General features: G+C 42.8%; 1 protein-coding gene across 9 annotated transcripts in view; it reads right to left on the bottom strand.

Annotated features, from left to right (window-relative positions):
- ELMO1 (engulfment and cell motility 1) overlaps positions 1-23,635 on the bottom strand; it is a 594,699-nt gene that overhangs the window by 30,353 nt on the left and 540,711 nt on the right. For 8 of the 9 annotated variants that reach the window (XM_032758309.1, XM_032758304.2, XM_032758310.2 and 5 more), the window contains 2 exons: positions 11,396-11,559; positions 4,036-4,148 (listed from right to left, as the gene is read on the bottom strand). In XM_032758309.1, coding sequence (XP_032614200.1) covers positions 4,036-4,148; positions 11,396-11,559 — 277 coding nt within the window. The remainder of the gene's footprint in view (positions 1-4,035; positions 4,149-11,395; positions 11,560-23,635) is intronic. The other variant, XR_004370726.2, reaches the window with a different exon arrangement.

Here is a 23,635-nt window from a genome sequence, read left to right as displayed (position 1 = left end):
TTCTAGCCAAACGTGGCACAGTCCAGCACTCTCTATTTGTTCCTTCACTTTCCAGTTCTGTGGAACTGTCAGTTCTTTAATATTTTCCCTTATAAAGTTAACTACTTAAATTCACTCATCTGTGTCCTACTCATTGTCAGACAAGTTTAGAGGGAGTATGGTGCTGGCTGTTGCACTGGGAGTGTCTGCTCTTTAACCTGTGATGGTACCTGGCAGGCGGTTGTCCATCGCAGTCTGAGATCTCATGTAGAAGCACATCTTTCTCGAAGGGATTAAAAATGTCATGTTCTCATTAATCTGTGTAAATCTAAATGGAATGTTTTGATGGGGTGATAGGAAACCAATTTCAGCACAGTCTGCTTTGAATCCCTATTTTTAAGCACAGAGCTAGTCACCAGATTTCAAATCCATTTACCAAATACCAAAAAGCCTTCCTTTCTGCACTCGGAAGGATGATTTTGTATTAAACACAGATGGTCATGCTCCCTAGGGAGCTCAACTCATAAATTTATAATCTAGATGCTAATATTTTTTTGTTCAGGAGGTAGTTCGTTTTTAGAAAATTGGAAAAATTTACAGATATGGGACTAAGATTTTTTAAACAACAACAACAAAACAACAACAAAAAAACCCTGTAATTAATACATCTAGAAACAGGATTATTCTGATAGCACCTACTCACTTCAACCTAGTCAGGAAAGTCTCATGACACAGTAGACTAGAAGGTTAAATTCGTGCTAGGAGCTAGGTTGTGAGGGATTCTAGCTGGGCAGCAACAGAGGCATTGGGTGTCTACTTGGTATTTCCCATCCCCAAAACTTCTGTGCCCTTTGCCCAATGTCAAGTAAGTAAAAATCTTATAAATCATCTTTATGGGGGCAATATATCCCAAACATTGATTTTTCCAAAGGCAATAAAGACATCAGGGCATACAACCGACTTTCTGACTAAATGAGCTCCAAGAACTGAGAAGCCTAGCACCAAGTCCACTCACTCTGGCTCACTGCTTTTTTCCTACACAATCTTAAAGAACAGTAGTAGCTCCCTTTTTTTGTTGTTTCTTGTTGCTACATTCATAATCACCTCTATTCCTCACGATAGCCCTGGGAGACAGGCATTGCTATCCCCATTTCGGATGGGGAAACTGCCCAAGGTCACACAGCTGGACAGGTATAGAGGCAAGACCGCACCCACATTGCCTGGTTCTAGGGCTATGTCCTTGCCACTGAGCCCTGTGGTCTTCTTGGAACACCATTTACTCTGACATGATGCCTGATGCAGGGAATGATATGAGAGGAGGGCATGAACTCATCCTTCAGTGGCTGAATGGGAGGGAGGAGTTCCCTCTTCCACTGGTCTCACTAATAGGAGGCTTTCTCTGTAACTCAGCCCTTATTACTCTGCCCATTGTCCTCTCCGGAGGCTCAGCTTGAAATTCACTCTAAGAGCTTCTCATTTTCTGTGAAGAAACTGCATTTTCATTCCTCCGGGAAGTTCTGCCTTTGGAAGTTCCTCAATGTGATGTTTAATGGTGACATGAGAAATATTTCCAATTTACTGAATATGCAGCACAGGACAGTTACAGTAAATGGCCGGGGGATGAGTTCAGCTGACAAATACAAAATGATTTTTGTCATTAGTGGGTGAGCTCTGTGGCTTAGCAGGCATCCAGCAGGTTTCAAAATATCTGCCAAAATTTCTCCTGGGCCATAACTGGTGTTCTTAGTGTAGTTGCTAATGCCTGTGCTTGCTCCTGCCTCTTCCTTCTATCTCTTTGCCTCTTCCCAAATCTTTTTTTTTTTTTTTTATTATACTTTAGGGTTTTAGGGTACATGTGCACAATGTGCAGGTTTGTTACATATGTATCCATGTGCCATGTTGATTTCCTGCACCCATTAACTCGTCATTTAGCATTAGGTGTATCTCCTAATGCTGTCCCTCCGCCCTCCCCCCACCCCACAACAGTCCCCGGAGTGTGATGTTCCCCTTCCTGTGTCCATGAGTTCTCATTGTTCAATTCCCACCTATGAGTGAGAACATGCGGTGTTTGGTTTTTTGTCCTTGCGATAGTTTACTGAGAATGATGTTTTCCAGTTTCATCCATGTCCCTACAAAGGACACGAACTCATCATTTTTTATGGCTGCATAGTATTCCATGGTGTATATGTGCCACATTTTCTTAATCCAGTCTATCGTTGTTGGACATTTGGGTTGGTTCCAACTCTTTGCTATTGTGAATAGTGCTGCAATAAACATACGTGTGCATGTGTCTTTATAGCAGCATGATTTATAGTCCTTTGGGTATATACCCAGTAATGGGATGGCTGGGTCAAATGGTATTTCTAGTTCGAGATCCCTGAGGAATCGCCACACTGACTTCCACAATGGTTGAACTAGTTTAAAGTCCCACCAACAGTGTAAAAGTGTTCCTATTTCTCCACATCCTCTCCAGCACCTGTTGTTTCCTGATTTTTTAATGATGGCCATTCTAACTGGTGTGAGATGGTATCTCACTGTGGTTTTGATTTGCATTTCTCTGATGGCCAGTGATGATGAGCATTTCTTCATGTGACAAAGCTGACAAAAACAAGAAATGGGGAAAGGATTCCCTATTTAATAAAAGGTGCTGGGAAAACTGGCTAGCCATATGTAGAAAGCTGAAACTGGATCCCTTCCTTACACCTTATACAAAAATTAATTCAAGATGGATTAAAGACTTATATGTTAGACCTAAAACCATTAAAATCCTACAAGAAAACCTAGGCAATACCATTCAGGACATAGGCGTGGGCAAGGACTTCATGTCTAAAACACCAAAAGCAATGGCAACAAGAGCAAAAATCGACAAATGGGATCTCATTAAACTAAAGAGCTTCTGCACAGCAAAAGAAACTATCATCAGAGTGAACAGGCAACCTACAGAATGGGAGAAAATTTTTGCAACCTACTCATCTGACAAAGGGCTAATATCCAGAATCTACAATGAACTCAAACAAATTTACAAGAAAAAAACAAACAACCCCATCAAAAAGTGGGCAGAGGACATGAACAGACACTTCTCAAAAGAAGACATTTATGCAGCCTCTTCCCAAATCTTACTTTTCAGTTTTATGCTCTGGCTGTTTGCTTCTAGGAGAGTGTGGTATGAAGACTCTAGCTGTGCAATCAGCAGCATGTCAAGAAAGCAAGAAAACAGTCAAGGGTGCTTTACTTGTCCAGGAAAGAAACAGCTAGACATGTTTCCCACCTGTTGGGTCTAGTCTTTTGACACCCATTTGAATTTGACATTTTGAGGTTAGAATTTATAGAGACAATTCAGAAATCTGCCTTGAGAAATTATGTAAGTGATGCTACCCTATCTTAGTTCACTGTTACTTATATCCCCATATAAAATAATTCTGTCCTAGAAGAGAAGCAGTGTGGGGGATTTGACAATAAGGGCCGTCCATGCTGGAAGTTCCAAGATCAAACCCAACAGTGAGTGCCAGCTCTCCTGCAGCAAGGGGAGTCATTAAAAGGAAGGGTCCTGGAGCCGTGGAGTTTGAATCCTTGCTCTTCTGTGACTTGGGGCCGGTTTCTTAGCCCTTTAGTGCCTCTATTTCCTAATCTGTACACTGGGCACAATCCTAGTAGTTACTTCTTAGGGTTATGGTGAGGATATAATGCTTTATAACGTAATGCATTGTAACAGGTATTGGCCAGAACATAGATCCGGGAGTCAGAAGACTAGAGTTTCAGAAGCACCTGGCACATGGTAGGCTCATATACATGTCAGCTATTGTTGACACCACCACTAGCAGTTTTGTGGCACTAAATAGCAAAGAATGGCTCTTCATTTCTGTGGCTCTTCTGGTAATTGTGGACTTTGATTCTCTCTGGGTGTGCATGGGAACCAGAAACGACCTGGACTGCTATTCCTGTCCTGAATACAATGCTGCATGGCCTAGCTTAAACCAACACCATGCCCTTGCGATTCTCCAGGGAGCGGGCCACTGTTTACCCTATCCAAGTTTGGAGTGTCCCCAGAAACAATACCTTGCCTCCGCCGGGCATTGAGTTTCCTAAAGCAGGTCCCTTCCACAAGGCGGTTCAGGCGTTGCTGTTTGATCAGCTCTAAGATTTCTGGCTGAATCTTCTCCTTTAGTTCCCTGTTAGAGGAAAAACACATATTCCACAGCATGCCTTGAGAAACAGAGTGTGGCTTGGTGGGCATCATGGGCATATGGGCAGGGGAGAACAAGTGCATCTTTTCATGAGCATCTAATACCTCCAACTTGGTGCTTTAGAGAAGTGTTTATTAAGAGTCAGTCGCCAGGGGCATAAGTACAACACCACAGTAGATTCTGTGACATTTACAGAGTTCCACAAAAGTACCAGCCACTTCAGTGATGTTTTTTCACAGCAAAGTGTCCTGAAAATTTTCTTCTTTTATGTTACAAAGCCACAGATATAAAGTTATGCAAAAATCCATTCAGCACTGCTAAGACAATCAATCCTTGATCAACTTTTTTCCCCTGTACCAGGTAAACTCTGAGGCTGTATTTGTGATCTGATTAAACAGGCATATTAGGCAACCACACGATTACTATTCCACAGCAAACACTGTATAGTGAGCAAACCACAGGACCACCTTTGCTTCCAATTTCATCATTCACAAATGGGGACAACAACACTGTCCCAGATTCCAGCCCACAGAGACTGAGATAATGATGGGAAAAATTAAAGATTATTTGCATCTTGTCTCCGGCTAATGCAATATAATTTAGTTTGAGATCCATTATGCTGCAAAGATATCATGATAGAGTGAAATGGTTTTCAGACTTTTTTTTTAGAGCAGAAATTTTTATCATAGGAAATTTTATGTAGTGCCCTAGTATTTGAGTATAGTAAAGCCAAAACTATTCTAGTTGAAGCTGGACAGGGAGACCCAGAGCCCATTCCTCATAGCAGTGTAAGAAGTACTGGTCAGAACATAGATCTAACAAGTCAGAAGACTAGAGTTTCAGTCTAGGCTCTGCCCACGACTAGCATTTCACGTAACTCATCTAAGCCTCAGTTTCTTCATCTATAAAATGGGAATAAGGATCTTTCCTGCTGTGACTCCCAAACGAGACAGAGTACAAGTCTTTATTAAGCGCTGAGCAGGAATATAAGGCACAACTGAATTTGCTTTGGTGACATTCTCTCCTTTCCTCAAGCCAAACAGTCCATAGGCCCATATTACCCTGTAGTCAAGGCTCACACATTCATCAGCTTCCACCTTAACTCTGGACTTGCCCTGACACTGAACTGCAGGCAACCTGTTCTCACACGGTGCTCCATTCCGAGGTGAGAAAGGTACTCATGCTTGTTGGGCACCTGCTATGAGCCGGGTAGTGCAATATGCAATTTTAGCTCATTTAATCTTCCTTCCCTCCTTCCTGAAAATAACAGCTTTTGGGGAAAGTATTAATGTCATCATTCCCATCACTCCCATCTTACAGAGGGGGAAACAACTCATGGAGGTTACGTGTAGAATATGGGCACAGACTCAGGTTTTCCTTGTGCAAACTGCTTTGATTTATTCATGAGAAAAAAGAAAAAAGTTACATAAAAGGATAAGGCCATCTAACAGGGTATTCTAGTACTCCATTAATACATTTTTTTGAGGCTTAAGTGCCCTCAAACATTCTCTCATTTGATACTGTTCCAACTGAACATCTATAAAGCATAATATGGAAATTCAGTCCTAATAATAGTTTGGGACATTTGTAAAGCCTTCCCTGTACAGGTCTCTTAGGGTCTCATTTCAGGCTTTCAGATCACTAAACTATTTATTATCAGTGCTTAGCTCTATCTAAAGTTGACTCAGTAAATTGCAGCTTTGAAGGACCCTGCACTGAGTGGAAAAGAAAGTGGGTAACTGCCAGGGAGCTGCACACAGCAATAAATCACTGCTCCCAACTTCCAAGTCCAGGTGACCGGGTGCAGACAAAGGCATGGTACCAGAGGATGGAGAAAATCTGGGAGAAGGAGTTTTGGAATTTCATCAATTCTTAGGTTATAGATATATGTATTTAAATAATAGTTTCACTAGGCCAGGGTTGAGTCATTAAAATGGAGCAGAGAATGCAGTGATGAAGACCAAAAGAAGGAAACAACTGAAGGAATTCTGAGTAATCTTAATTGATGCTTTATGACTTTTTCGTGTAAGACCCAGAGGTGCCTGTCACAACGCATTTCATCATGGAACCATATTCTGAGGATGCACTATCAGAATAACAGAATCTGCTGCTACAACAGTTACTCCTTTTTTTTTTTTTGTTATAAGCCTCAAAGGACTCCAAAACGTGACCAGGCAATGAAGGGAGTGAGACAGCTCATTCTTTCTTTCTATTGCACTACCCGGCTCATAACAGGTGCCCACCAGCTCTTTCTTTTTCAAAGCAATTTCTTCTTTCCTGGCAAATGGACTCAGTAGCCGTAAAATTCATACAAATTAGGAAAACATAAATAAGCCCTACAGTATGTTTCTGTGGCTGATATCTGCCCTCTGGGGTAAGCCAGGTAATAACCCCATGGGCTGTAACTGGGTTTTGAAATTCTGAGCTTGGGGTCAATCAGGCCAGGGTCATGGGTTTACTAGCTTTGCTTTGATAAATATCTTTCTCATTCTATCCAAAGGTCTTGCCAATAAATAAAAGGAGGAAGATTAAAGGAGAGAGGATTTAAAGAGTATGTGAAGAGCAATTCAAAGTCTAGCACTGTTTCTGGAAAACAATTTCAAGTTCAGGCCCAGTGAGGCCACTGCCATACACAGAAGACAGACAGCACCATTAGACTGGTGAGATTCCTTTGACTTGGGGTCTGCCCTACTGAGCAACTACCCACTGTCCATCTCTCTGCTGAACTCCAAGCTCATCTGTCTGACTGTCTAACTGGACGTCTTGTAGCTTCACATATCCAAAGCTGAACTCCTGATCCCCTGCTCCACTTGCTCTGTCCTTTAGTTGTTAAGGCCCCAAACCATGAGTTCATCCTTGACTTCTCTCTTTCTCTTACACCCCTAGGTATTTCCTAATCAATCAGGAAATACCTTTGTCTCTTCTCTTCAAAATGGATCTCATTTTCAATATACTATAATCATTTCTCATCACCTCTTGGTTGGGTTATTAAAATAGCTTTCCCATTTGATTTCCCTGCTTCCAAAAACTTGCTTTCTTAGTGTCTATTTCCAATACAGCATCAGAGGGATTATTTAAACACCTAAGTCACATCACATCATTCATTTGCTCAAAACCCTCCAACGGCTCCCCAACAAGACCTTGTGTAATGGGGCTCCCTGCACCTTTCTGGCCTCACCTTCCATTGCTCTTTCCCCATCAGTTATTCTGCTCCAGCCACACTGGCCTCCTCTTTATTCACTAAACACCCAGAACCTCAGGGCCTTTGCCCTGGTGGTTCTCTCTGTCTGGAATACCCTTCTCCCAAATACCCACATGGCCTGCTCCCTTAGTCCCTTACAAGTCTGTACTCAATTGGCACCATCCTAATTAGAGAGAGCTACTCTAACCAACCTATTTAAAACTGCACTCTATTTCCCTTATCTTGCTTTGTGTCTCCACTGCATGTATCTCCTCTTAGCATGCTGTCATCTTATTCACCATGTGTATTGCCTTTTTTCTCCCTACTAAAATATAATCACTGTGGGGGTAAGAAATATGTCTGTTCTCTTCACTGCTGAATTGTTATTGCCTTTTATCTCCCTACTAAAATATAATCACTGTGGGGGTAAGAAATATGTCTGTTCTCTTCACTGCTGAATTGCCAACACATAGAATAGTGTCTGGCACGTGACAGGCACTCATTAGATATTTGTCAGCTGTCTGAACACTGAACATTGTCTAACTGACCAGACTGTCCCCCTTGCATTGGTTATGAGAAAGCTTTCAGTGAAGCATGTGGCTGATCTTTAGCGAGGATGCAGATTTGCAGGGTAGGTATCAGCTTTATTCCTGGCTTTGTTTGTTTTTGCTTTTCTTTCCCACAGATTTCTATTGTACTTTCTAAGACAAGGGAGAGGCATATATTAATACAAATACATGCACAGTGTCAGTTTTATCATTTACATATCAACAGTATCACAACTTGTTAAATTCTGGTTACAGGCTAATAAGACAGAACATTTCTTCAAGTGGATATTAGGTCCCAGGCATATGATAAGTGCTTTTCATGCATGACTTTGTCAAATCCTTATGACAATCCAATGATGTAGACATTTTTGATATCTTCATTTTTAGAGATGAGAAAAGCAGGCTTAGAATGGATTACATAACTTGCTTACAGAGCCACATTTGTAAATGACTCCAGGTCAATCTGATAGCAAATTGGGTCCATGTTTTACACATTTTGTTTCCCTGCTTTCACTGATGTTTGTCTTTGCATCTCCCCTTCCTCTCCAACATAGGGTTAAATGATTGATTTTTGGACTATTCAAGCTTTTTATATCCATTAACTCCGATTAATTGGATGGACTTATCTTCCTTGGTAAGTTGTACTAAATAGGACATAACAAATACCTCCTGTTTGAAACAATTAGTCAAGAGCTAAGAAATAAAACAGAGGCTTCTTCAACCCACTGAATATATATTCCCCCAAAATATTTATTCACATGGAGTTTACATTTTTCTTCTCAGAAAACGACCATTTTATAACAACAGGGTGTATTGCTCAAGTGGTCTGCATGGAGCTGAGGTCTGCCACCATGCTGTGTGTGGCATACACAGAGGGAGGAGGGCAGCCTGATGGCCAGTGGGATTCCCCACTGGTGGTCAGGCCCCAGCCAAGTTGCTGTCCCTGTCTGAAAAATGAAAAGCTTGAACTGGATGGCCTTAAGGGTGATTTTCAGCTCGAAAATCCCAATATCCTAACCTTAAGCTTGGGTTAGATCCATCTCCTCTGTGCTCTTCCTGTAACTAAGCACTGAGCCCCGTCTATGGTAAATCCCCCACCCCTAATCCTAGCCTGTGGCAGAGGGAGACCAAGTGTCTCTGGGTCTCTGCCTGCCCCCAGCACCTTGAGCAGGGCCTGGCATGTAGGAGTTGTTCAATACATGTTTGTGAAATGAACAAATGAATGAAAACAAGCATACATGGTCTACTCCTCTATTTCTTTCTCTTAGGTGACTTGGGTTTATCGTGTGAGCCATTCTGGCAGAAGTTAGACTTCATGTAACCCCATAATGAATTCCTGTCTAGTAGATCACTCTAATAGGCAAAACATATCACAGCTACCCTCTGCCAGTTTCAGACACTGGGGTTATTATCAAACTGGTCCCTGGCCCACCTGCTTAAATGCCGTGGCTCCTAACCACTCTTTGTGACTTTGCTGCAGCTACAGATATCAAGAACTCCAGTGGGCCATGGTACTTCTTGGTCCATGGCTGAGAGATGATGCAAAAGCTACATGCATGCAGGAGATTTCCTTCATATTTGGATAGTTTCAAAGATAAGAGCATCTTATAATAAAGGGGAAAGAAACTTCAGAATGTCACAGGCAAAGCCTTAGGAAGTGAAGATATAAAGCCAAAGTAGGAGTAAAATGTTCGTACTTGCCATGAGGTTAACATTCTTACTTGGAAAAAGTCAAGGTCAAACATAATTCATCGAACATAATTTAGAGTCACTTGGCTTTAACGGAAGTGATTCCGCAAGTCTCCCTTCAGGTTTTAAGACTTATTATCAAAAGCATAATAAACTGTCCTACGTTTATACATCTGCTGAACCATTTATGAAATCCAGTACACTGTAGGCCCTGGGATGGGGCAAGGAGCCATTGTCCCTCTTTGCAGGTGAGAAACTGCATCTCTGAGGAGCCAGTCACTTATCCAAAGTGCATCCTGCTTGGTGTTTCTAGCTGTTACCGTCTTCTGGCTGAGGACCAATGCAAAACCCCAGTGGTGCCTCTTGTCAAGGCTAGCTGGTGCTCATGCAGGTATGACTTAGGTTTTGCAATGATGAAGCCAAAGCACCTTGGAAGCATTTTCCCTCCGCCGCTGACTAACTTCATGCCAACTAGTCTGCAGGGTTCTACTCCACAGTTTCTAACAGTGCTTCTTAAGATTGGAAAACAAATGTATGGTAGGTGTTACTGCTTAGCTATTGTCCTTTTAGACCTGTGCACTTTTGAAACCTCATTTCAGTCTCTCACATTGCAAAGAAGCTCGGGCAGGGCAAACACAATATTAGCTGAGGGGTCAATAGACTCGAGGCCCAGTCCTGGCTCTTCCACTTGTTTCATGGTCTTTACCCCTCCAGATTAGCCTTTGCATAGGAATAAGACCTGCCTATCCTAGCCTTTGCATGGGAGTAAGGCCTGCCCATCTCACAGGGATGTGAAGAAATGAAATGGCATGAAGGGTGCATTACAAATTGCCAAGCATTAAAAGTGTCAAATATTGGAAAGCAACAAACAAAAAGGGAAAGAATCAGAAACAGAAAGAGATCAGGTGTGTGTGGTGGGGGAGCACTGCCTTCAGAATTAAAACTATGTTACAAGTTGGCTTCATGCAAAAGCTCAGAAGAAGCTGCGTCCAGTCTTCTGAGGACAAAATGAGAATAAATATCAAACACATATGCCTTTCCCTATTTTTTTCCTCTTTAAAATATAAGGGTAACAAAATTGACCCAGCTCTTAGAACAGGAGAAAGGAAGAGAAACAGAGCAGTTCTAAGAAAGGATGAAGCAAGCAAAATACCCTTCATGTGTGAGTTCAGAACACTTTAAAGATTGGAATACATGAAATCTTGCAATGGTTGCAAGTGGCATTTCTTGCAAAGTCCTGTGAAGGGGGACTTGCTGCCTCCCCACTGTAGGATGTAGGTTCACAGTTATGAAGGCCATATAGCATGCTCTGATGCCAACCAGTGCCAACAGGGCAAAGGGGAGGTAGTTCACTCTCTTCCTCTCAAGCTCTCACTCCCACTCATTTAGATTCATGCTACTTTAATTTTCATAGTGCTTTAATGGATGGGCCTCACTCTGGCTGGCTCACAAGGTCTTGCTATTCAAAGGGCACCCACATGAAATACAGTTTTACTGGTCAAAGACAAAAAAAAATTGTTCCAAGTGTTGGAAAAGGTCCAAACTTTTAAGCTACAAATCCCTGGAGGACTTGTCACTAACGGGACCAGCTCCTGGTTTAGATCCATTCTTCCAGCACCTGGCCCACTCCACTCAGCCCAGCCCTTCCTCAAGGAGCTGCTGAGACTCCCCTAACTAAATGAGATCCTTGGAATGTCTTCTGCTGGCCTTCCCTGAGGAGCTCACAACACAGCCCAGTTTCATGACAGGCGGTCATTCTAGAAGTAGTGGGTTAGAGTCTTTTGGGAGATAGAGGTCAATTCTGGGTAACTTACAAAATCGGGCGGGACTGGAAATCTTCCTGGTTCATCCTCTCGGACTGGCGGATTTTCAGGATCTCAGTGTAGCTCAGGTTCTGCAGTTTGCTCTTGAACTGGTCCAGGGAGCTAGGCTTGGTTGTAAGTGCTCTCATAACCTGCTCCTTCACCACCTGCATTACCTGAAGATGAAAGGAAGACCATCATTTTCCTGGGGGCTGAACCTTTCCCGTTCAGAAAAGTCTTTCTGAGTTAAGGGCTCCCTGCTTCTCTGGTGCCCTCTGCATGCACGCTCAGCATGAACCTTGAGCATGCTTTTCCAAAACAGTCAACTTCCATTATGCCCATCTTCCATTTTCTCTTGCATTGCTGGAACACAAGGAAGGAAATGGATTGATAACAGGGAACTGGTGGGGTGGGGAAGCTCGGGGTGGGAGGTGTACTCCACTTGCTTGACACATTATGTGACTGCTGCTGACTCAACACTGTAAACAATGCTAACTCAAGAGTCAGAAATGAACGATGGCCAAGCAGCAGCTAGAGCCCTGCATAGTAATTATTTTTTTCCAGGAGAAAATCACTGAGATACAATTAACTGTGGAAGTTTGGTTGGCGCTGGTTCAAATGAATGTGAACAGATACTCACACCCCCCTCTCCCAGACTGCTTTCCCCATGTAGTTAGGGCCTGAGTGTTCATACTAATTATGCATTTGGAAATGTACATGTGGTATTGCCTCTTCGAGCCTGGCACTAAAAAAAGAGGTTTATTAAATTAGAACAGACATATCCCACTGGAAGCTTCAAGAAAAAAGAAGAATATTGTAATTTTCTGCCTCAGGACAGGGCTAGCCCACAAGGAGGCAATTAACCACTGCCTCTATTAATGTGGGTTCATCTTCATCAGGATGTATACAGCAGGAAAAGACCAGAAAAAACACAGAAGCATCTCAGAGTGGAATCTTGCTGCTTCTTTTTTCACCCTCCATTACAGGTGATAGCAACAAGTGATACCATTTATAGGTATCTATGTGCCAGATGCTATGGTAGGTGCTTTATCTAAGTTTTCTTTCTTTATCCACTCAAAACTATGAGGTAGATATTACCATCAAGTCCACTTTACATATGAAGAAACTGAGGCTTTGAAACTTTAAGAAATTTCAAAATCATACCACTGGTTGTTAAGTGGCTGAGCTGGGATTGGATATCAGGACTGTAAACACCTGACTATGCTGCCACCCATGCCACCATTCTTCGTGTCATTTGGGAACTTAAAAATAAGACAAACCACAGATGCACCCTGCTATGTGTTGAATTCTGTGCTAGGCAGTTTGCTGTTTATCACCTTATTTAATCCTCCCTCCAATACAGTGGAGGAGGTGCTAGTACCACTATGTAAAAGATAAGGAAACTGACTGAGAAAGGATTGATGACTTGCCCCAAATCACACATATGTAGTTGAATCCTAGGATCCCAAGCAACCCAGGAGGATGGATTTGGCATAGATTTGATGTTGAACAAATATGCATATGATATATTTATTGCCTTCCGTGAACTAATGGTCTCATAAGAAAGGTGGACATGGCCAAGGATCATTACAATAGAAGTGCAGAAATGATAGAGATGGCAGACTGATGGACCCTGTTGGCAGGTAGATAGGCTTTTCATTCAAGACATTTCATGGGAATGGAAATAGATGAATAATCTGGAACACCACTGTGTATTAGCTGCTTTGAACCTGGGTTGCATCTGAATTGGAACCAATTGCATAAGCATTGTTTCATGCTCCCAGCATAATGTCATACAGGCAAATTTCCAGTTGATCTTTCACCAGATCTGCTTTTTTTTTTTTTTTTTAACTTAGGCAAAATGCCAGATTTGGGATGCTTGACAAATTTGGAAATTGTGACCATCTTACATTATGTGGCATAAATGATTAAATTTGGTCAAGATTGAACTATAATGCTTTGCTGTATCATATGAGAGGCACCATAGGGGGTGCTGCTTTGCCTACTTAGATGTAGAATTGAGCCAAGGAGATCACTGCTGTTTCCCAGTGATATCTGGCTTTCTTGTGGGGGGCCGGACACGATGAGAGACAAAGATACAGTGATAAGATTACCAAAAATGAAGATACGATTTTTAAATAGAATCAGGTTAAAGCTAAGAGTTATAGAGTGACCTCCACTCCCCTCATTTTACAGATGAAGAAGATGATTCCCTCATGTCATGTGTTTCTTAAGGGGCTGTCACAGAGATGATGGTGTTTTTTACACCACATCTACCTAGACACAGCAATGGGCCTCCTAAGTGGGCATGTGACCTGAACTGACCAATCAGCATCCTTCCGCAGACTTTTCTGCTGCGTCTTGAGGCAGACCTGAAGCATGCTCTCTTTCCCTCAAATAGAGAGCTATAAAACTATGTCCCTTCATATATAGGAAAGGGGAATATAATGAGACCAATGCCAGTAGAAGCACAAAGAAAATAGACGTGTGTGTGTGTGTGTGTGTGTGTGTGTGTGTGTGTGTGTGTGTGTGTGTGTTAATGGTTAAGCCTTGTTCAACTGTAAAGGTGATTCAAGCCCTACATTTGGTTGTTTGGCTACAAGAGCCTTTTATTTTTGTAAGATGGCTTGGATGATGGTTTGTTCCTGTCACGTGCAACCAAAGAATCCCAACAAATACATACGGTGAAGTCCAAGAGGAGGACGAGCTGTGGGGCTGAGATTGTCCAGGGAAAGGGTGGAGTAGGAGAAGGAAGCTGGATGGAAATAGCAAAGTTAATTCAACAAGTGACTTTTAAGAATCACCTGCATTTACAGGCTCATGGGTGTACCTCTGCAAGGAAATCATGATGATCCCTTATGGAATGTGGGGAACTCTTTAACTCCTACTTATAGATCAGGCTTAAAATCCACTCCTAGAGTCCCATTCGTCTAGCTTAAGGCTTTGATCCTTGCTAGATGCAAGAATACATAAGTAGAGCAATCCTTTGAATTTTCCCCAAATCACTTATAATTCAGTTTGAAGAAAGTATAGAACTTTTCCTAAGACTAGGTTGATAGGGAGAAGGAAAAAGCAGGCACCTGGCCCGAGAGGAAGGGATGTAAGCAGTGGGTATAAAGCACAGGACAGAGGTTGGTGGAGTCAAAGACTAGCTTCACCTACTCCACTTCACAGTTTTGTTGGCAACATCCCTGAGAAGTTCTATGGTCACTCTGCATGTCAAGGAAAATAACCTCAGTGAAAGGTATCATTAATTTTTTTAAGAAGACAAAAGAGTTACATAAGTCAAACATTCCTCTGTGCCTTTGCAATATAGCTACAAGGTTTACCACTGATAGCTTTATGTCTCTGTTAATGTTTCGCATGTGCAAGACATTCACAAATCAAGACATTCACAACCACCATCCTTAACTCTATCTTCTTTAGAAAACATCACACCTTTTACCATTTGTTTGAAAAACCCACAGATGGTGTTGCGGAGACATCAGAAAATCAATGGAATTAAACTTTTAGTTACAGTACGTGCTTTGCCACAGACATCAAAGAAAGCACGCTCTTAGAATCTGCATTTGTTGTTGGTATTGCCCCATCATTCAATCGATGTCTGGACCATGTCAGTGGTGTGTTTCTGGAGTCTTCTTAGCCCATATTCTCTGTAATAATGTTACACATTACAAAAAAAGTGAGAGTCCCACAAGACATTTGTACTTCAAATGGAGAAATCCTTTTGGCTCCTTGGAAGACCAGTTAAAGGTACAAACACAGGAGGTTCCTAAATGGAATCAAGCATTCTGGCAAAGTCCACCTATGTCCCCTGCTCTCATTGTTGGTCATGTAAATGTGCTGTGTTGTATCGCAAGACCTACTGAGCCTCCATGTGCTCCTCGTCTAATCACTTCTCCCATCCTGCCTTTAACCCACAATCTTCATCCAGCATCATTTATCCATTTCTTCAACAAATGTTTTGTGAGCACCTGCTCAGTGCAAGGAATGATGAGACACTGGAGGCCTTGTGCTGGATGAGCTCTCAGTCTGGGACAGTGGAAAGACACATACTTGCCTCACCCGAGGGAAGACGCGATGTCACGGGAGCAAGGGGTCAAGTGTTCACTCCATGAACGCTCATGGAGGCCCCCCCAAAGGGCTAAGGGCATAGCACCAGGACTTTAGCTGGGGCTAGTGGAAAGGCCACATGCAGACAGGCTGAGGTGCAGGGGAGGGGCCATTCTGGGTGACAGCAGCAGCCTGAGTGAAGGCTTGGAGGGGGAAGGAGAACATAGCCATGGGTGGGGAAGAGTGTTCAGCGGTCTTGTTTAATTGGAGAAATGAGGTGGAGCTGCAAGGTGTGGTTGAAAGGCAAGCTGAGTCAGATGGGGGATGGCTTTGATGGCTAAAATGAAAAATTTGGATTTTTTTGTTTCTGTAACCAAGGATATGTCACTAGAGGACTTTGGGGTCTGTGAAGGAATTTGATAATAGAAAGTATGTTGGGACGCTTACAAAGTAGTCATTATTCCTGCTCTAGTTGAGGTAAGGAGGGGATGTTACAGATGTCTGCATGGCTGAGACAACATTTTGCTTGGCGGATGAATGGGAGTTACTCAGGTGAAGAAGAGGGAGAAGGGAATTCTAAGCAGAAGGACCAGCATGAGCAAAGGCAAGGAGGTATGAAGTACATGCTTCAAGCATGAAAGAAAACATGCTTTTGGAATCTACATTAGTAGCTTTTGGCAAACAGACAGGTACTAGCTGCAGTATGGCTTCTCAGCCTTTAGAACCCAACATGTGATTTTGAATCCAGCATGCATGTTTCCTGGGGCTTTGACCTTCCTCAAGATACTTAATCATTCTTATACACCAATAACAGACAAACAGAGAGCCAAATTATGAGTGAACTCCCATTCACAATTGCTTCAAAGAGAATAAAATACCTAGGAATCCAACTTACAAGGGATATGAAGGACCTCTTCAAGGAGAACTACAAACCACTGCTCAATGAAATAAAAGAGGATACAAACAAATGGAAGAACATTCCATGCTCATGGGTAAGAAGAATCAATATCGTGAAAATGGCCATACTGCCCAAGGTAATTTATAGATTCAACGCCATCCCCATCAAGCTACCAATGACTTTCTTCACAGAATTGGAAAAAACTACTTTAAAGTTCATATGGAACCAAAAAAAGAGCCTGCATCGCAAAGTCAATCCTAAGCCAAAAGAACAAAGCTGGAAACATCACGCTACCTGACTTCAAACTATACTACAAGGCTACAGTAACCAAAACAGCATGGTACTGGTACCAAAGCAGAGACATAGATCAATGGAACAGAACAGAGCCCTCAGAAATAATGCCGCATATCTACAACTATCTGATCTTTGACAAACCTGACAAAAACAAGAAATGGGGAAAGGATTCCCTATTTAATAAATGGTGCTGGGAAAACTGGCTAGCCATATGTAGAAAGCTGAAACTGGATCCCTTCCTTACATCTTATACAAAAATTAATTCAAGATGGATTAAAGACTTATATGTTAGACCTAAAACCATTAAAATCCTACAAGAAAACCTAGGCAATACCATTCAGGACATAGGCGTGGGCAAGGACTTCATGTCTAAAACACCAAAAGCAATGGCAACAAAAGCCAAAATTGACAAATGGGATCTAATTAAACTAAAGAGCTTCTGCACAACAAAAGAAACTACCATCAGAATGAACAGGCAACCTACAGAATGGGAGAAAATTTTTGCAATCTACTCATCTGACAAAGGGCTAATATCCAGAATCTACAATGAACTCAAACAAATTTACAAGAAAAAAACAAACAACCCCATCAAAAAGTGGGCAAAGGACATGAACAGACACTTCTCAAAAGAAGACATTTATGCAGCCAAAAAACACATGAAGAAATGCTCATCATCACTGGCCATCAGAGAAATGCAAATCAAAACCACAGTGAGATACCATCTCACACCAATTAGAATGGCCATCATTAAAAAGTCAGTAAAAAAAAGACATATACACCATGGAAACTATCAGCCTTAAAAAGATGATTCATCCTTTGTAGGAAAATGAAAACATCATCTAAAAAACCAAACACCGCATGTTCTCAGTCATCAGTGGGAATTGAACAATGGGAACACATGGACACAGGAAGGGGAACATCACACTCCGGAGACTGTTGTGGGGTGGGGGGAGGGGGGAGGGATAGCATTAGGAGATATACTTAATGCTAAATGACGAGTTAATGGGTGCAGCACACCAACATGGCACATGTATACATATGTAACAAACCTGCACGTTGTGTACATGTACCCTAAAACTTAAAGTAGAATAATAATAAAATTAAAAAATAAGATACTTAATCTCTCTCAGACTCATTTTTACTATCTTTACTCATTTTTTTTACCACTCCTAAACTAGGAGTACTAATCATTTAGAATTCAAAAAGTTGTAAATTGGATAATGCCCCACATCCTTTATGGTACATAGTGGATATCTAGCAAATGTAAGTTCCTCTTTCTGAGCCTTAGTTTGCTCATTGTAGAGTGCTAGTAATAATGTGAAATTCACAGTGTTGTAAAATCTAAAGAAAATATTATAGCCAAAGTACCTAATATCTGAATAGAACATATTAGACACTCAACAAATGTCAGTTCCCTTACAATCCCAGAAGGAAATTACATATGTAAGAAGCTTCTCCTATAAAAATATTTTGGACAGGGTATTCCTGGGCCACACTTGCAGCAGCTGGCAACTTGGTAGGAATGCAGCTTCGTGGGCCTACCCTAGATATACTGAATCAGAAATGCTAGGAGTGGCACCCAGCAATCTATGTTAACAGCTCTCTAGGTGATTTTAATGCATGCTCAAGTATGAGAACCACCAATTTCAGCAAATATCCAGCACCCCTTCTGAGTCTTCCATATGGCATCTACATCTTCCAGCGAGTCTTGTCATATCACCAGCAAGCAGTGAAGCTAGTTATTGGTGTACATTTCATGCTGTCTAGATTGTAAGTCCCTGGAGGTCAGGAACTATTTCTTACTTGTATGATGGCCCATAGTACTTAATATAATATATCCCAGAGTGTAATATGGTTGGTATGAGCAATGTCAAAAGTTTTTAGGCTCCCATCTTTGATCTGTAGATTGAAACAACAAATAAGTCCTTAGCAGAATTATGAGTCTGCCAACAAAGTTTATAAAGCACACTTTCACAAAGCCAAAGGACAAAGCCCGTGGCTGTGGGATGGCGTCTTAGGACTCCAGAGGTCATTTTGGGTTTGCTTCCAGGGCAGAGCTGGGAGGGGATAGATCTACCGCCAAGTGGAGGGTTTCTGGAGAAGGTACAATGGTGTAAGCTACTGGGCACTGCCACTAACGGGTGGTCAATACTTACAAAAAAAGTACAATCTACCCCCAACCAGTGGTGTCCATTAAACTGATTTATCTTCACAGTGACGAGAAAAGGCTGCCTTAGGAAAAACAGATGCCAACCCAGTCTAGCTAAAAATGACTCATGTGGGGGAGACTTTATTGCTGGACCATTTTTCTTCCCAGGAACGTTCCTTACACACAACAAAAGGACTGAAGGCTCACAACAACCAAAGAATTGGAAAGATTCTGGCTGCAGAGGGGTCTGGGGGAAGAAGACCCCAAGTGCTCATGTGTGGGAAGGATAATTTCCCAGAGGCCAGGGATCGCTTTGGGGCTACACTTTAAGGGTATGATGTGGAGAAATGGCCTTGCCCAGAAAAAGTGTGAGAAGTGAGGGTACAAACTGATGGCTTACCTGGTAGGGACAATTATTGATCCCTCCCTGGCCTACCTCCATATAGAGGTCTTTAAAATTGGGTCAGCTTCTGGAAACTCAAAATAGTTTCACTTTATAGTTTTCCCAGATCAGGGAGTGGAGTACCTGGGCCAGGCCATGCATGCAGGACATTTTGCTGAGTGGTGTCATGCATATTAAAACGAAGGAGAGAGAAAATAAAGGTGCTGTCTGGGCTCAAGGAGTAGCAGTTGAGGTTTCTGAATTTATTTTAGGACAGTGAGGCTTAGACAGGGGTTAGCAAACTTCTGTTAAGGGCAGATAGTAGTATTTTAGTCTTTGTGAATCATATAGTGCCTGCTGCAATTACTCAACCCTACCATGGCAACTTATATAATGACAGACAATATATAAGTGAATGGGCATGGCTGGGTTCTAATAAAACTTTATTTACAAAACACAGGTGGTGGGCTGGATTTGGCCTGCAGCAGTAGCTTGCCAATGCCTAGTGTAAAATAAAAACAACACCTGGCTTTATAGTTAGGCAGAAGTCATTTCAAAGTCTGGTTCTGTCACTCACAAGCTGGGCAAATCACTGAACTTCTCTGAACCTTGGTTTTCTTATCTATAAAGTAGGGGTAATAATTTTTAATTAGGATTAAGAGATGTAGAGCATTGCACCCAATATGTTATGAGGCTCCCTCTGAATCACAGTCCTAGACATCTTATCCAAAAAAAAAAAAAATCTCCTCGCAGCTTGCAAACAACTTACGTATCTTCACAAGATGACTCTGGGTGTTTTATGATACATGCAGGGTGGTTCAAGATTACATTCAGGACAAATTGAACACAATTGGTTCTGACAGATTAAAGAGAGGTGTTTTCATCAAACAGTATTCTCAACTCGGCCTGAATGGTTTCAGGGCTTGGAAGATGCTCTGGCCTGTCCTTGCTCTTTTCTGCCTCACCTCTCACTGTGGTTCCACCACTGCAGTCCCCTGGTGAAGGGCCTCCTTGTCTAGGGTCCTGTGGGGTCAACCTTAATGTAAATGAAGAGAAACTGCTTTGAAATCACAGCTCAGCCAGTGTGCAACCTCTGGCTCCTCTCAATTTCATCATGTGTCCTCAATTATACCAGATGAATTCGAAACACTTTATTCATTAATAAATGCAAAAAAGCTTCTCTGCATTTCACAAAGGATGTGTGGTCTAATATTGGCATCCAGTAATAAGAGAACTCAGCAAGTCATTAACTTCTCCTGCCTCTGTTTCTTCAGTGTGTCCCTAATGGCTCTCTGAGCTCTAAGCTCCTGTGAGCATCTGTCTGAAGGGGTGATGAGACCTAATTTAGAGCCAAAGCCAGTGCTGTGCTTAACGTGGGCAGTGAGGTCCTTGTAAGTCTTCCTCTGCAGGACGGCATTTCACAACCCAACCAACGCGAAGCTTACAGGGCATCACATCAAAAACGAAGTTAAGTGCCATGAGAAAAATAATGGTCCACAGCCAACTGAAACTTTCTCCATTGGTTTTATTCTTCCTGAGTTATTCTTGAATGCAAACCACTGACAACCCAAGTCTTGTTCTCTGGGTGCCATATACCTGGATTTGTGACCATCTGTAACTCTGAGGGTGTCTTTGGTAAGTGATGGCAAGTGATGTAGCAATGATTGAAATAATGAAACTTCTTGAGCTTGGGAACTTGCATGTTGATGAAAGTCAGGAATTTTGCTCTGAGGATCAGAATTTTCAGGAGTGGTGGGATGTTGACTTTGCCTCTTGAATATCTGTTCCTTCTACTTCACGTCATTCTCACTGACCTCTCCCTGGACCCTTGCCCCATTGCCTTTCCTGGTTTACCCAACAACCTTCTGACTTCAACTCTGCCCCTTCCAGCCCCTCCTCACTCCAGCCAGCTTATTTCCAAAATGCAAAGCTGATCATATCATTCACCTGCTTAAACCCTGCAGGGGCCCAGCACTGCCTCTTGGGTGAAGGCCAGCCTCTCCAATGCATTGCCGTCTACCTGTCCATCTCATAGAGACGTCCTTACCTGGCCGAGCCCTTGTACCCCACGATCTTGTCTCACTAGGATCCTCTCAGTGCTTGAACTTCACTCCTGTGCCTTCATTCCTGCCCTTCCTGCTATCCATGACTATTACCTTCCTTCTAGCCCCTGCTCATTTGTCAAGCCTAGGCCTAGATGTTACCACCCTTGATCATTCTTCCTGACCTGCTGCACTTCAGCCAAAGTCAGGGTTCCTGTCCCCATTCTCCCATCACAGCCCCATCATAGCACTGACTGTACCATAATGTAATGACCTGTGCCCTCCTTTATTACTATCTCATCTCCAGAGCCTGCACAGTCCAGTCACAGAGTAATGATTGAGAAAATATCTGTTTAATTTATGAATAATGGGCTCACCAAATGGCTACCAGAAAGAAATAGCCTCTAAAATCAGTAGTTCTCAACATTCATTGTATTATACAATTCACAAGATGCCTTTGCCTGGCCTCATCCCCCAAGATTCTGACCCTGGAATGGGTTCCGGACATGGGTCATGTTTTGCAAAGCTCTCCAGGGGAGGTGCACGCACAGCTGGGGTGGAGGAACACTGGTCCAAATTACGCAGCACAAGAAGGTGGGAAGGAGGAATGACTGCAGTTCCAGAGAAAAGGGAGAAACAGCCTGCACCCTTCCCTCTGTGCTGCCCAATGTGACTTACAGATGCCGACCAAAGAGCTGAGTCCTCCGCTTGTTACTGCCTACAGTTTTCCTAAAGCTTGGTCTTCAACTGCTCCCAACAGCATGGATAGGATTGGTACTCTCACTGGGGACAGTCAGATTGGTGGACAGGAGACTGTGCCTGCTCTCAGCCTGCTTGGGTGGGTCCCTCAGACACGACCTGCTACTTGAGGCCAGACCACTCCCCCTGGGCTGCCTCAGTGAGAGGCATGTGGAGGGCATCAGGCTACCTGGATCAGGCACTGTGTAGGGACCTGCTTTAGCGAGGGCAGCCAACGTCTTCCAAAGTAGCCCATACCTCCTTGGGCAGCAGTGATGGTCAGTGTTCCCAGAATCTCCATCAGAGCTGGGCAGCAATGAGTGCCCACCCTGAGCAGGCAGGCTTGTGGCTGGCAGTGTCCAGGCAGCACCTGGGGAACCTGAGGACAGGCTGTGATGAAAGCATAAAAGGTGACTTTTCAAATGTGCCTTGAGAGCCAAACAGATGGCACTGAAGCAGTTGGGAAGGGAGCTGCTCCCAGTGCTGCCACTGCCTTGCTTGGATTTGCAGCTTCTAATGAAACAGGAATGGATGGCAGGGGATAGCAGTGCTCAGGCAGCTTCAAGCATCCTGAGAATCTAAGCATAATCCAAAATAGGAGTGTTGAGGGCCTTGGTGTTAGCCCCCTAAATAACTGGTTATGCAATGTCTCACCCTGCAGTTCAGCACAGGTGCTCACTGGGTGTTGTCCCACACCTAAAACTCAGACACAGGCCATGAATAACTGCCCTGCACCTCATGAGAAAGCACTTTAATTTAAGGCTCAGGGCATCTTTGTAACTGGTAAAAATAAATAAGCAAAAACATTACCCAGCAATTCATCTTAAACTCAATTAGTGCTCAGTTGAAGAACAATGTTGATGCAAGCAACACCCTTCTCACTTTCTTTAGCATCTGCAGGGAGCTGATCCAAAAGAGGAGACAGAAAAGGTGAGGTTTGGGGTCGCCGTTTTCTCTTTGCAGCCTGCTCTTGAGATGAGAGATCAAGAGGCAAACAGCCATGTGACAAAGCTGCTTTTCTCCATTTAAATAGAGAGTCAAATTGAAATACAGCAATTGGGCTAAATTTGCTGGTTAGCTAATCGAAGGACCTGGCTGGACAACAGGAAGCTATTTTCACCAGTGTCTAATGGAGCCTGCCTCAGGCAAAGCCCAAGCAAATCACATTAGTGGGTGGCATTTAATCCACAGCCTTAAATAAACATGCCAAGCAAGTCAGTTCCAAACATGTGACCTTGAGGAGACAGGGTGGGGGAAAAGCAGAAAGAAATAGGGTTTCTTTTCTGGAAGACTCTTTCAGCAACAGGATTGGGAGAAAATGGCTATAAATTTTTAATAATCATGCTACTGTTGGTTTTTCTAATGCCTGTTCAAATTTATCCATACTTTGCCAAACATGGGGTGAAAACAAAGCCTTTTACAAATCCTTCTGTAGTTACAAGGAATGACCCTCCCATATGGAAGGTCTCCTAAACTACATGGAGTAACTCCTGGGGTGCTGCTTTCTTGCACCTAAGTTCTGCCTGTCCTTGGTGGGGAGGGGATGGTGAATTCACTTCCCTGGGAGCTCCCCAAAATCAGGGGAGGAATTCCATTGAAGAAGTACCTGAGACTGGATGGATTTTTCTTTTCCAAGTTACACAATCATGATGCCAAAACACAAGATGCTAGGAATGGTTAGCAAACGCTTATTGTC

This window comes from Hylobates moloch, unplaced genomic scaffold (genome assembly GCF_009828535.3).
Source record: "Hylobates moloch isolate HMO894 unplaced genomic scaffold, HMol_V3 SCAFFOLD_1, whole genome shotgun sequence".
In the NCBI taxonomy this organism is placed as follows: Eukaryota; Metazoa; Chordata; class Mammalia; order Primates; family Hylobatidae; genus Hylobates; species Hylobates moloch.
Note: the sequence above shows the minus strand (reverse complement) of the source record. Positions and strands in the feature narration are given on the sequence as shown.